Source organism: Aquila chrysaetos, chromosome 17 (genome assembly GCF_900496995.4).
Source record: "Aquila chrysaetos chrysaetos chromosome 17, bAquChr1.4, whole genome shotgun sequence".
NCBI classification, from domain to species: domain Eukaryota; kingdom Metazoa; phylum Chordata; class Aves; order Accipitriformes; family Accipitridae; genus Aquila; species Aquila chrysaetos.
This window is the reverse complement of record NC_044020.1, coordinates 8,458,362-8,471,288: the sequence shown is the minus strand read 5'-3', so window position 1 is coordinate 8,471,288 and position 12,927 is coordinate 8,458,362. Positions and strand designations below refer to the sequence as shown.

Sequence of the window (12,927 nt, the reverse complement as noted above, 5' to 3'; positions counted from 1 at the left end):
AGACATTTCAATTGTGAGGAAACTGCACAGCATCAGTGATCTAATCACAATGTTGTCTGCTGTCCACCAGCTATCATGTTTTGTACCTTGCGTTCATCTTTTCTAGCTACTGCTTCATAAGCAAGCTGATCTTTTCTTTGCAGCAGGCCATGTGTGCAATAGGATTGTAGTTGTATGCAGCTGAAGACAGAAGGAACTTTGTACATTGCTGTATGATCTGCTAATGCTGGGGATTTCAGACAGATTCTGAAAAAGAAATGAGAAATGAATACTCCTCAAATGAGAAGCCTGCTCATGAGGTTTCACATTCCTGTCATGGAGTATGTCTTTTCAAGACATATGTGAATTATCTTAGTGTATTGTTTTAAACTATTTGCTGTAGAATTTCAAACTTGTCTTCAGCAGGGCAGTGGTATCTTCATTTCTGCAATATTTTAAAACTGCCAAAAATTATAAGATGCTGAGAATAGAGATTGAGTTCTACTAAAATTATTTTAGTTTTCATGTCTTTATTTGAATTCAGTTTGTGCAAGGCTTTTATCAGCATGTGTATCTTCTGATTACTTTGGTGCAGATCATCAATCTGCACAGATACACACAATAATGATGATGACCTATCCAGTCGTCTGAGCTCTTGGATTTTAGCTCTGGCTTCCTTCCAGCTTGCATAAGCAACAGGTCTCAGATTCAATTTTTCAGATGTTTGATTCATGTGCCAGTAAGTTTATTTTGGGCAAGTGTTCTGTGTTTTTTAAAAAAGATATTAATAGCTGTTATAAAAGGAAAAAATCAGGGGAGGGAGGGATGTGGAGTTTATTATTTTTATCTTTATTTTTTTGTGTGTGCTTTTTAAAGTATTGATATACTTCATTGTGATGCTAGTTTCCAAAGATGGCTGAATTCATTTGCCATTTACCAGGACTTTTTTTATCTGTATCTCTTGATTTAAGACAAGTTTCTTTTTCCTCTGTATATTTCCAGCATTTACAAAACCATTTCTTGAAGCTCTTGAATGCATCATAGCTTTTTTCCCATTGTTTTCTTTACCTGCAGTTTACATCTGACATACTTAGGCCATTTTGTTGTTACTGGTCTCCCTATTACAAGAGAGTTTCTCAGTCTCAAAGGCTGCTTGTTCCTTTTCCGAGAAGCAGTATGCAGAGACAACTTAAAACCAAGTTATTTAATAATGGTAATATTTTTTCAGACATGGCATCTGTAGGTATTCATCCTTCCCTTCTGTCAGACTGTTAGGTTATATGTATATGCATTTGAATTTGTTTGCATATTTAAGTTGCTTGATTTTTTTTTTTTTTTTTTAATAATTACTTTGCTACAGCTTAATTGAGAAAGCTTTGGTCTAAATAGGTACCTTTTTATAGTGGCAAACAAGTGAGCTTGCCAGTGGAACTCCGCTTTGCTCAAAGAGTTACTATAAATCATACTGGCAAAAGAATGTGCTTCTGATATAAACTATGTTTGAATTAGGAAGGCTTTTCAGTATTTTTAAACCAGAGAACCTTTGAAGTCAGTGTTTTGGAGGATTGCATCAGTCACTTCCTCTTGAAGTCTTCGTGGGCAGGAGGGCTTTTGGGAGAGTGAAGTCCTTAAGTGGAAAGGACTGTATGGTCCTAAAATGACCAGTAACTTGATGGAAAAATTATACAGTTTAGTGACAGAGGTGCCGTGTTCCCAAATGTGAATGTGTAGAGGTGATGCATTCAAAGAATGAACAATGGTAAACAATAACAGCCCATTTAATCTTTCCTGTAGAATCAATGGTACTGAAATGAATGATTATATCATGGTTATACATCCATGTTGGGTTTTTTTTTTTTTAGGGGAGAGAGCATTCATTTTAATTACTGAGAAGAAGCCAGGTTCAGTGAAATGCACGTACAGTATCAAATTGCTTCTAGCAGTAATTTTGCTGCTGAATCTCATTTTTGAAATGTGGGTAGCTGAAAGTGTTTGTGGGAAGTTTTTCCATTTAAATAGTCTATTAAGAGGATAGCAGAATTCATGTCAGTCATTCTGGTCTATGTGTGAGTGCTGTTTTGTCTGTTTAATTCTAAGTAAGTGTTTTGAGGCACATTTAAACTGTACATACAAAATATTAAACATTTTTTACTAGATCTAACTGTAGAGTTTGGACTTACTCAGATTGGTGTTTTTATATATATATATGAGATCTGTCTCTGATACTGTTTCAAAGGATTAAAGGGAACATAAACTGCTAGGGCTTCCTACATTTTTTTATAAGGAATGATTTTTTTTTTTTTTGAGTTGCTTTCTCCAACCTACTAGATTCTAAATAAGTGAAGAAGGTAGTCTTTAAAAGTGAAATGTGAGGCAGATATCTGAAAATCTGCATGTTGGTTACTGATTATTATTCTTGATTTTCTCTTTAGGTTAAATTTTTGCCATAATGAAATTTCCTTAGTCTTTAGCAATTTTGAAGGTCGTGACTCTAATGATTTTTCTGAAGTGTGGCTCTATACTGACCATGCTAAAGGAAAAAAAAGAAGCTGATTGCTGTACTGAGGGGGGAAAAAAAAAAATAAGTGATTGTCAGTATGGCTTTGTGTTACTCCTTCTTTGGATTCTTAGAGACATTGAGGGATATCTGCTGCCTTCTTAAGCTTGGACTGGAAGCTTGAGTGTGTGTGTGTGTATCTGTCCTGGAAGTTTGCAGTCATTATTGCAGAAATTAATCTGGGTTTTTTTTTTTCCTTTTAATTTTTTTTCACTGTAGCTTTGTTTTTCATATTACTTCTGCTTTTATCTGAAAAAATGAATTAAGTATCTTTTCTTCCCCCTTTGTATACAGCTTGTAACAGAACATGCCTTTGAAATTCCAGACAACATTAGGCCTGGGCATCTCATAAAAGAGCTCTCAAAAGTGATTCGTTCTGTAGAGGTAAGAACAGAGGCTACCCTACATAAGTCTGCAGAAAAAAAAATAATCTTTGAATTGGGGTATTCCACAGTAATTATGCTTCTGATTGACTGTATTCACCTTTCAATTTATTTAACTATCGTTTAATAGAAGATCAAGAGGAAAACTGTTGGGAATACTAAGCTATGGGTATTTCAGATAAAGAAAATGTATAGCAAGGGTGTTTTAGTTTTCTTAAAATATTTTTAATGGTGAAATTATCTGTAGGTCAGTATTTCTAAAATGCTCTCACTTATAACTACTTAACAATAATTACTGTGAATGTGTTGTTAAAGAGTTTAATTTGAAATTCTGTGCATATTACATTCTCCTACTGTTTTGTTAGTTCTGATGCAGTTGTCTCTCTTGCTCTTTTTCTCATGCTTTGTCACTATTTGTTACATAGAGTTTTTTAAATGTCTTTTTTCCCCTCCTATACCAGTGTTTTGCTCCTTTATTCCTTAATGAACATTGATTCTTGACAAATTCTCACATTTGCATGTGGAGAGAACAGTTCTGAGAACTGAAATATGGTCTGTTGGGTACAATACATGTCTACCCTATGCTGCCTTCCTGAATAAAACCGTATGTTCTGGTGGTAACTTTTGACATTAAGCACTACTATTACGGGAGAGTATAAAGGTCCAAATGGGAAAGAGGTGCAGTAGAGCTAAGCTTTGTACATCAAATCCTTAGGAAATATGTAGTACTTCTCTAAAAGGTCTAGCAATTTTATTTATATCATTTACATTTAATTAGATGAATAAGAAGCAGCACTTAAATATGTGGGTTTATTCCCCTGAGACTATTCTGAAATATGTGTTTTTAATTAAAGGAGGAAAACAGCAAACTAGTTAAAACTCAGGGAATTCTTGGTGCGTGTCCAACTTCACGGTCTTTGCATGAAACAACTTCCCCTCACCACTCCAGACGAAGGGTGAGGAAACTGAGAGACCATGCTGCCAAAACTCCTTCTAATCTGGACATCCTGGAACTCCACACTAGGGAGGTACTGAAAAGGCTGGAGATGTCACCGTGGGAGGAGGCAAGTATTGAGTTATGTGCAAGAAAAACAAAACCAGAGTAGATTTCTAATCTCTGTTGAAAGGGAAAAGCTTATAACATGCGTAAGAACACAGGCTACTACTCTTTGTCATGAAAGACATGGATAGATTTGGTTTTGATTTCTTTCTTTTGAGGTTTTCTGATAGGAATTGCTTTCTTCCTTGATAATTTTTTTGTGGAGGTTCCTTCAACCTTTTGGTTCAGAAGGTGTCCTGAATCCACTACCTACTTCAAGTATAGTTTTTGAGTTAGGACTGCTGTAGCTATCAAGTGGTACATTGAATCAGTTCTGTGAAGAAAAGGGAGCTTGCAAAGCCTTGGTTTGGTGAGGCTCTGAGACAGCCTGCTTCTCTATGTGTTTTTAGATAGCTGTTTCTTATAGTTCAGTTACTGTAATTTGATTAGCCTTGGTTTTCAGTCATGTTCATATTTCTTGTATGACTGTGCCTCCCTACCAGTAAGCCTAAGGCTGCCTTTGGTCTCCATTGTGGGGCTGTGGACTCTGTGGTCATATTACAAAGGTATCATGGTGTGAATGAGAGAAATGTAGTCTCTTGAAAAATTCTTTTTTTCAGGTTTGATGACCTTATTTCAAAAAACAGCAACAGAAATGGGAGGAGGAGTGAGAGAATGGAAATAAATAGCTTTCTGAAAGGAAATAAGTAGCTTTCTGAGAAAGAGAAGCGCTGACAAATTCAGTTGGGACAGGATGGACTGTCATAGTGGAGAAATACTGATTTGGGTCCGTATATTGGTCTTCACAAGGCATGAACAAGAGACATTCATTTAGCCCCCAAAGACAGGAAGTTGAACTTAAAATTTACCACAGATAGTTAACCTGTGCAGTTCATTGCTACAAACAAATGTTTAGGAGCATTAGTCATTGTCATTTAATGTAGAAGTATATTGTTCACTATTAGGGTTGACTTGTTAAAAAAATATTATTTCACATGTTTCTGGTTTGGCACATAAGTGTATCGCCGATTGCTTTAGAGGATATGTCAAATGTAAATTGCTTTGAGCTAAGAAAGTTCTGCTTATGGCAGGTTACTTTCCATTATTGATGTTTTACTGTCCTATAAATCAGTTCAGAGATACTAATTCCAGGGACCTGATACCCAGTCCAGGAGTTGCCTCATCAGTTCCAAGCCCAGCTTTTTTTTTGCTTGCCTGTCTCTATTTCTTTGTTTTGAACACAGTGATAATTCTCCAAAGGAAATATAAAAGGAGTGTTATAGTGAAGTTGTAGTTGTTCCAGATGCTTCAGGAGCGTATAGATTCAAGGAAGGACAAGATGCAGTCTGCTGGTTTTTACATCCAAACATGTTTTGTCTGAGCTTTCTTCAGTTGGTTATCAGGAAGGTAACCATCCTGATGCTGAGTTTCAGGTTTTGTGGAGTGCAGAAAAGACAATTGAATTTATAGAAATAAATAATAAGCGACATTGCTTTTACTTCTTTAGGACACCACAAGCTCAAAACTGAATGGGAGATTTAACAAGCCCTTTCAGCCATCTTCTACAGTACCTGAATGGCGAACAAAAGACAATGATCTTCGCCTTCTGCTGTCAAACGGAAGAATAATTAGGTACCAAGGGTTGATTGTGGATCACTTCTTCCTAGTCATCATGGTCTGGAGCATGCTAATTGTTAATAACATTTCTTTTCTGTTTGTGGAGCAATAAGTTCCTTTTTACAAATAAGATTCATGTTAGGAATATAGAAGCAATGTGTTGTCTGTTGTGTCTGCTGTCCTCTAGTGGAGCCATGGTTATGGAGTGAAGAAGAGGAGATTCTTTGCATGTTCCTTTGTTACAGCATTTCGCTCAGTTGGGTTTGTACTGAAGGGAATGCTTCAAAGTAGAAATGGTTGTTTTGTATCCGTGTATTGGAGTGATTCTCATTAAAAATATTCTGGTGTAAAACTTTGCATCTTTATGGAAATGGCAGTTGTACAGGGAGTGAAATGGGAGTATGTACAATTTGGAACAAAAAGATGAGCATAAGAGAACGTTACTGTTGTATCTTGAGAACATGTTGTAAATAGCGAAAGGAAAACAATTCTTTCAGGTTTGTAAGAGTAATGTGATTTTTTTTTTTTTTTTTTTTTTTTTTTTTTCTTGTGAGACAGAGATGAGAGACGCCCATTTACAGATCGAAGTCTTTACACAGCAGATAGCGAAGATGAAGATGACAGGACAAGGTCGAAAAAGATGACTGTTAAGGTAGAAGACCAGCCCTCAGGATTTGAAGGAGAAGGGAATGCGGATGCCCAGAAACCACTGAACAGTAAGCTTGTCTCTAAGTCCTATCAGTTGAACATTTTGTTGATCTTGAAGAGGGTCTAACTATTGTGAAGTCTGACTGAAATTTTACCAAAGTATAAAGAGGATAAACTAACATATCAGAGAAGTGATATTAGAAGTTACAGCAAAACATTTGTCAAATATTATCCTGTTGGCTTCTTCAGTAGACAGATAGAGTTGAAAAGTAAAACACCTTTTTGTGTTAGTGCCGTCCTGAATACTATGTACAGCATTTTTCAGAGTGGAGGTTTAACTGGTGTTCTAGGTGAGTATTTGCTCCTTTTGGTCTGTTTCATAGTGTAAGAATGCTGATTTTTCTTTACTAAAATATACTTCAGTGTGAAAAGTTCATCACATCATTCACTGTAGAGAAGCGAAGACCATAACTTACAGCTCATTTTGCAGCTAACTTTAAACCTATCTTATATTTCACTTTTCTGTTCAATTTGGTGATTACATACTTGATCATACAATTTTGTATGTCTTGTTAATTAATTGGTTTATTCCATACAAGTGATCAAACATAATTTAACATTAAAAAAAATCTTAGGCTTTTAACTTTGCAGTAATCTGCAAGGCTGGGGAAGAATTTAGGTTATCTGTAAAACACTTTAACCCCAGTTTCCAATACTTTAAACCATCCTTCACTAGGAGGTAATCTTTTTTGGTCTTTCTGTAGCCTCAAGCCTTCCTGCCAAGTGTTCAGCAGTGCTGATCACACAGTGTATTAGTAAAATATCAATATTGAATGCCTGTTTTCAGCACCTATTTTTAATAGTACTGTCTGTGTGCAGTGACAAATTGGTCCTTGACATAGCTGTTCAGCTCTCTGTTTAATTATAAAAGTCACATCCTTTTACAATAGAACTTACAAGGGCTCAGAGGGTATGTATTAGGAAACGGAGGTCAACACTTAAAAGATAACAAGACTCCTCTAGAGACTTACAATTCCCTTAGTTTCCTGCACAGCAATCCATAACAACATTTGAGTCCATTGTCAGCATGGATAAAATATTTAATTATTTTCATTAACAAAGCAATTTGTAATCCCTGTTGACTGTGCTTCCAAAGGTCACAGAGGACAATATTAAAAAATTTGCACAGGAAAGAGGTCCCTCTTGGGTACTTGTGAACCAACAAGGGAAACAGCTTGTTGAGTGAAGGCTTAGGCATATGTGGTGTTTTTCCACTTTCAGAATTAAACTAAGTAAATGAAACCAAGTTTTACACTTGAATCAAAGACTAAATCATATGGAGAAATTGTAGCTTTTCTTCAAAATTGTTGCTGTTGTTTGATACAGAATAAATATGGCAGTGTGTATCTAAATGTAAGAAATGTATTTAGAAGCAAATGTTGAGCTTGTTCTTCCAGAAATTGAGTACTCAGGTCTATTGCTAATATTTTTAATTGAATAGTGAGAGTCTTTGGACTTCCCTGTAAAGATCACCTACATTTGATTATTTTGCCTTAACTGAAGGTCTACAGAGAGAGAGATGATGCTCTTCTGCAGGGAATTCCATAAAAGGAACTACCTGTTTCTATAACAGCTGCCGCCTTCCACTGTTCTTACTGGGATTTAGGCCAAGAAGCAATGTCCACAGAGAGATGCCTTTAAACGGATGAAGCTCCATATAGCTTTGTGTGTCATGCCAAGATCCTGGTTCTAAATGGTGAACCAGTGTTATCAGAGAGACAAAGATCAAGTGCTGTACTTAATAGAGCAAGATACTTTGTGTGGATGAAGGGAAGGTGATTTAAGATATTTTTCTGAATTCACAGTAGCTGGTCTTACAGATAATGACTGCTTTCATTCACCTGATTTCTGGAGTATTCCTCCCAGTCTCTGCAAGCATAGAGAGCCATAACTTTATCTGAGGGTAGACTGGTTCATTTTGAAGTTACAATAGTAATTACCAAGATAATTCACAAAAACAACAAACAAAAAAAGCGCAAAACCCAACTTGTATATTTAGACTGAGGTTTTTTTAAAGCTCAGTTAAAATCACATTCATGGATGAAGATACGAGGGGTCCTAATAATACATGATGTGTTGTTGTGAAGATCAGTAAATGTATCTGAAACCTGTATGTGAAAGAGAACGGTGAGAAAACTACAGTAATCTTTTACAGGGGAATGTAGAAAGTTGAGGGGGGGAGCAACTGGGATTTTTTTTTTTTTTTTTTTTTTTTTTTTTTTTTTTTTTTTTTTTTTTTTTTGAGACACGTATAAAGGAATGCAGCTTCCCTGGCTTTTTGAACAATACAAGGCAGAAGGAAAATGGGAGAGGTGTTCTCTGACTGCTTTGCACAGAGCTTGCAAAGTAAAGAAGTGGTAAAAATGGACAATGGTTTAGCCACATATAGGAATACTGGCATAGCCAAACTGGTTCAGACCTGAGGCTCATACAGTGTGTTATGTCATGTATGCTAGTATCCAGCCCCAAATGAACCAGGAATGTCTCAATAACGTTAGGTGGCTTTAGTTGTTCAGTCTAGATCATATTACCAGACAGTAGGCAGATAACAAATAATTTGTCCCACTTAGTAGGGTATCATCAGTTAATCTCTATGAGAAAGCAAGAGGGCTTTTGAAGTATGAGACTCTGTATTTAGCATTGCTTTTATAAATCTTAGTAGTATCTGTATATAGCTAATTATGTACATGTTCAGTTTCTTTTGTGTCTTGCTGAATCATTTGCCTTCTAATAGGAAGACTCACATTTCTTCTTAATAGTTTTGTCATTTTAATAATTAGGATTTTCCAGTTCCTTTAGACAGAAAGAAGAAAAGTTCCTGAGGAGCCTTTGTGAAATTTAAGTTGTGGTTCACTATTTACACATTAATTTTTGCCTAAGATCTGAAGCTCCACATGTGAGCATATTTAGATATCCTTAATTGTTCTTGCCCCTTCCTTTAAATTTTCTCGAAGATTGGAGCAGGTTTTTTTCTTTGAAAAAGGCAGTAGTCATAGGAAAATTCATTTGAGCTATATAACAGTATTATTTTCTGTATCATGCATGCTGTTACTTATCCTAGAATCTTGTATGCCTTTTTGAAGTGAGCCAAAGGCTTAAATTATCATCAGAAATTCCTTGGGGTTTTTTGAGCTACAGTAGTTTAGACTATTCATTTTATTGTCATATGTTGAGCATTACTTTATTTAGCTTAACTTTGTATACAGTGTTGTTGCTCATTTACTGTGTTTGGATATTCCTCACAGTTTTTTCTAATGCTAACTTAATTTTAATTAGTCTTCTCTAGATTTTGGGCCAGCTGTTCATTTTAATCACTTTCTGATAAGATGTCTCATTCTTAGGTTTCTTCTGACTCTAAAAATAATTTCCACTTATGTAGTGTTTAGAAATTAATAATATGCCCTGAAATATATTTGATGCCTATTTGTGAGCTTTGCCACAGTCTACGATAGGAACAAAATGCTACTAGAATTGCATGTATATAGGGTTACAGTTACATCTGTTATACTTGCATAATTAATGAGTTATGAAGGATTGCATTTTCTTTATGTAGTTTCATATAAAACTATACTGAAAGCAAACCCACACACATCAGAAATTAGCTCTGGAATGAAGATAAGTAAAGTTAAAATGTTGATTTGCTTTCAGCATAGTTTTATATGAAACTAAGTACTTGAAAACTTGAAAAACTTATGTTTCTTTATCTACTACCTTCTTGACACAAATTCATAAATTTTTTTATTCTATTTGGCTTTTCTCCAAAAAACTTTTGCTAGTTAAACTGCATATTGTAGTCTTTCATAAATTTGTACCTAATCAAGATTTCTGCCAGCAGCATTGACACAGGTATACATACAGCCGACTGACCTTGAGCCTTGGATTCAGAACACTTACACATGTGTTCCATACTTGTGATTGTTTGGGTCATACGCTGTTTTTTAAGAGCACATGCTTCTGGGAGCTGCTCAGCTACTTCATGTTTGAGTTCTTTCAGTGCTTAAAAAAGTAAAAACCATGTGGACTATGTGGCTTGATTTGATTGATTGTTTTGTCATATGCCAGTGTTTTTGATATCTCTTTTGACACCTCATTCTCTAATTAGTACTTTATCTTACTACCAGCAAAAAGCATGTCTAAGGTTGGTATTTCCTCTCCTCCTCTTCCTTTTCAGGTCTTTCTGTGATGAAAACTAATGCAAGTGTATTGTGTATCATCACAGTAATATTTTAATCTTCTTTAACAGGTCTGCATTTTAACCCTGATTGGCAGCTCCATAGTAGCACAAAACAGGCAGAATATGCCAGTAAATTGTGACCTTAAATTTGCGAGTAACGCAATTAAAATTATGACAATTAAAATTGCAAGTAACGCAATGATCTTTTTACTTTTAAATCACTTAATATCCTCTGACTTCCATGTTTAGTGGTTCTGTATAACTGCTTTTTTTTTTTTTTTAAACAAGGAAATTCCAGGTTCAAAGAGCCTAAGACAAAGTATCTTGAAGATTACTTCTAATTAACTTTTTCTGAGAGCCACTTCTCTGACCTCAGCCTATATACAAAAGCAGAAACTGCCCAAGGTGCCATCTGTGGAGTATGTGCTCTATAGGAGAGAAAAAATACATGCTCCTGCTGCACCTGACTTCTCTTCCTCTGGCTTCACCCAGTCAGTCGCTTGAGGAGTCTATTGGTCAACAGTAGGCAACTCACTAGAGTTTTAAGCAAACTTGACTTGTGAACAAGATCAGTGTGTGGATGTATGTGATTTTGTTTACTGACCATTAAAAACTAAATATGTGTTTCTTGTTCTTTACTTCCAAAATAATTTTTAAATATTATATGTAATAAATGTTGGGTCTTGTATTTTAATTTTTCTCTCTGCAGTGTTCTTTGAAAGTGTGAAATCAGAACTCAGGAATGGATCCTCAGAGTACTCTGATATTTCTGATTCAGAAGAATCTGAGCCTGATTGCACTACACAGGTATAGCTAGAAAAAGTCACAAAAGTTAACAAAGCAATTATATTTAATTTTGCTCACTCACTTCAAATTTATCTGGTGAAAGTTTGTGTTAAAAGAGCAATAACAAAGTATTTAATTCTTGTTCAAGTTAATATCTCAAACTTTTGGTTCTGCCTCATTCTTCATTTATTCTAGCATTGAGAAAAATGATAAGATATGCTATCTTGAGCCAAATTTTATGATCATCTTTGTCATTAAAGTGGGGCTGGCAGAGGATGAGCCCTGCTCTGGAACATGCAAAATCTGAGAAAAGTTAGATCCTACTTGCTTTGTTCATTTCTTCCATAACAGGTCTAAATTTCATTGTTAGAATTATGAGTATCTACCACACAGTTTAATTTTAGAGCATGTTTAAATGGAAACGGTTCTTATAGGCCTTTAGTTTTTTAAATAAGCTGAAGTGGCTAAATCCTACTGAGGTATTTTAGACTATTCGAAGTAAATGGGAATGCTTCATTTTAGGGTCTAGATTGTAGTGATTTCTTTACAGCTAAGCGAAATATAAATGCATACACACCTGTGTACATGTGTTTATATCTACATGCATGTATTTTAATACAACTTTTAGTATTTAGAAATGTGCATATATATATATACATACACACACACACACAAATATTTTTATGATTTTTTTTCCCTTGCAAAATTGTGCAGTGACTTCCTAATTTTAATTTTAATTGGACAGCAGTAAGTAGTGTGGAGTGATCACCTCAGATTTTTGGTTTGTGCTTCTGGAAAGCTAATGCTTTGGTCTTTCTTTCAATCATCAGCCTATTATAAGACTTTACAGGAAGTCTTCAAATTCCTACTTCTTACACGGTGGTCAAGATCTATTTTTAATATTTGTTGTCTTCCATTGTTACCTTATCTAAATGCTGGAATAAGTTATAGGAACCTTCATGATGTGGCTTCTTCAGGTTTCCTAAACTGCATTGTCAGCAACTTTGGCTCAGCAGGTTTCCTTTTTTAAGACACAGAATCAATAGTTATTCTAGTGATTCAGAAGTGGTATACTTCTTCACAGGAGAAATTAGCCAGTTTTGGATGACTTTGTCATTGAGTGAAGTGTTTTGTATTAATACCATTTACTCTCTTGGTTCCTTCTATATTCTTCTGCTTCTTCATTTCTAATAGTATCTAATGGAGTAATTTTTCTGCACGTTTAAGTTTGTCTTTTGTAATGATATATCCAAAATGAACTGTCTCGGTTGCTCCTGTAAATCCTTTTTATGTTTTTATATTGCACCAAAGAAGATCTTAACAAAATAAGATAATAGCTTTATTGCTTACATTGAGTCATAGTTATAATTTAATTGCCCATTTGTGTCACTTTGCAAGTGTCAAGGATTAACAAGCTGCTCTTGTGAATGAAGCTATTGTATAAAAACATCCCTTGGTGATACGATGCACTTCATTCATTCCAGTTCAGTTTTTGATGATAGGGATAGTGGTGTCAGTCTTGAAAAATTATGATGCCTCCATGTTCTGATCTTCCACTTTCAACACTTTTATTGAGTGTCATGTATATTCCTTGGCTTGAAAAAAAAATTGTGGCATTCTCTGTACTTGTTGAAAACAGATTAGTCTGAATTACCAAGATGGAACGTATCTGTTCCTTGCTTCA

General features: G+C 35.2%; 1 protein-coding gene across 4 annotated transcripts in view; it reads left to right on the top strand.

Annotated features, from left to right (window-relative positions):
- KDM7A (lysine demethylase 7A) overlaps positions 1-12,927 on the top strand; it is a 72,374-nt gene that overhangs the window by 45,942 nt on the left and 13,505 nt on the right. For all 4 annotated transcript variants that reach the window (XR_005934198.1, XM_030040770.2, XM_030040771.2 and 1 more), the window contains exons 11-15: positions 2,831-2,920; positions 3,774-3,983; positions 5,466-5,590; positions 6,134-6,291; positions 11,167-11,264. Coding sequence is in view for 3 of the 4 variants with exons in the window: in XM_030040770.2 (XP_029896630.1) it covers positions 2,831-2,920; positions 3,774-3,983; positions 5,466-5,590; positions 6,134-6,291; positions 11,167-11,264 (681 nt within the window). In the remaining variant the exon portion in view is untranslated. The remainder of the gene's footprint in view (positions 1-2,830; positions 2,921-3,773; positions 3,984-5,465; positions 5,591-6,133; positions 6,292-11,166; positions 11,265-12,927) is intronic.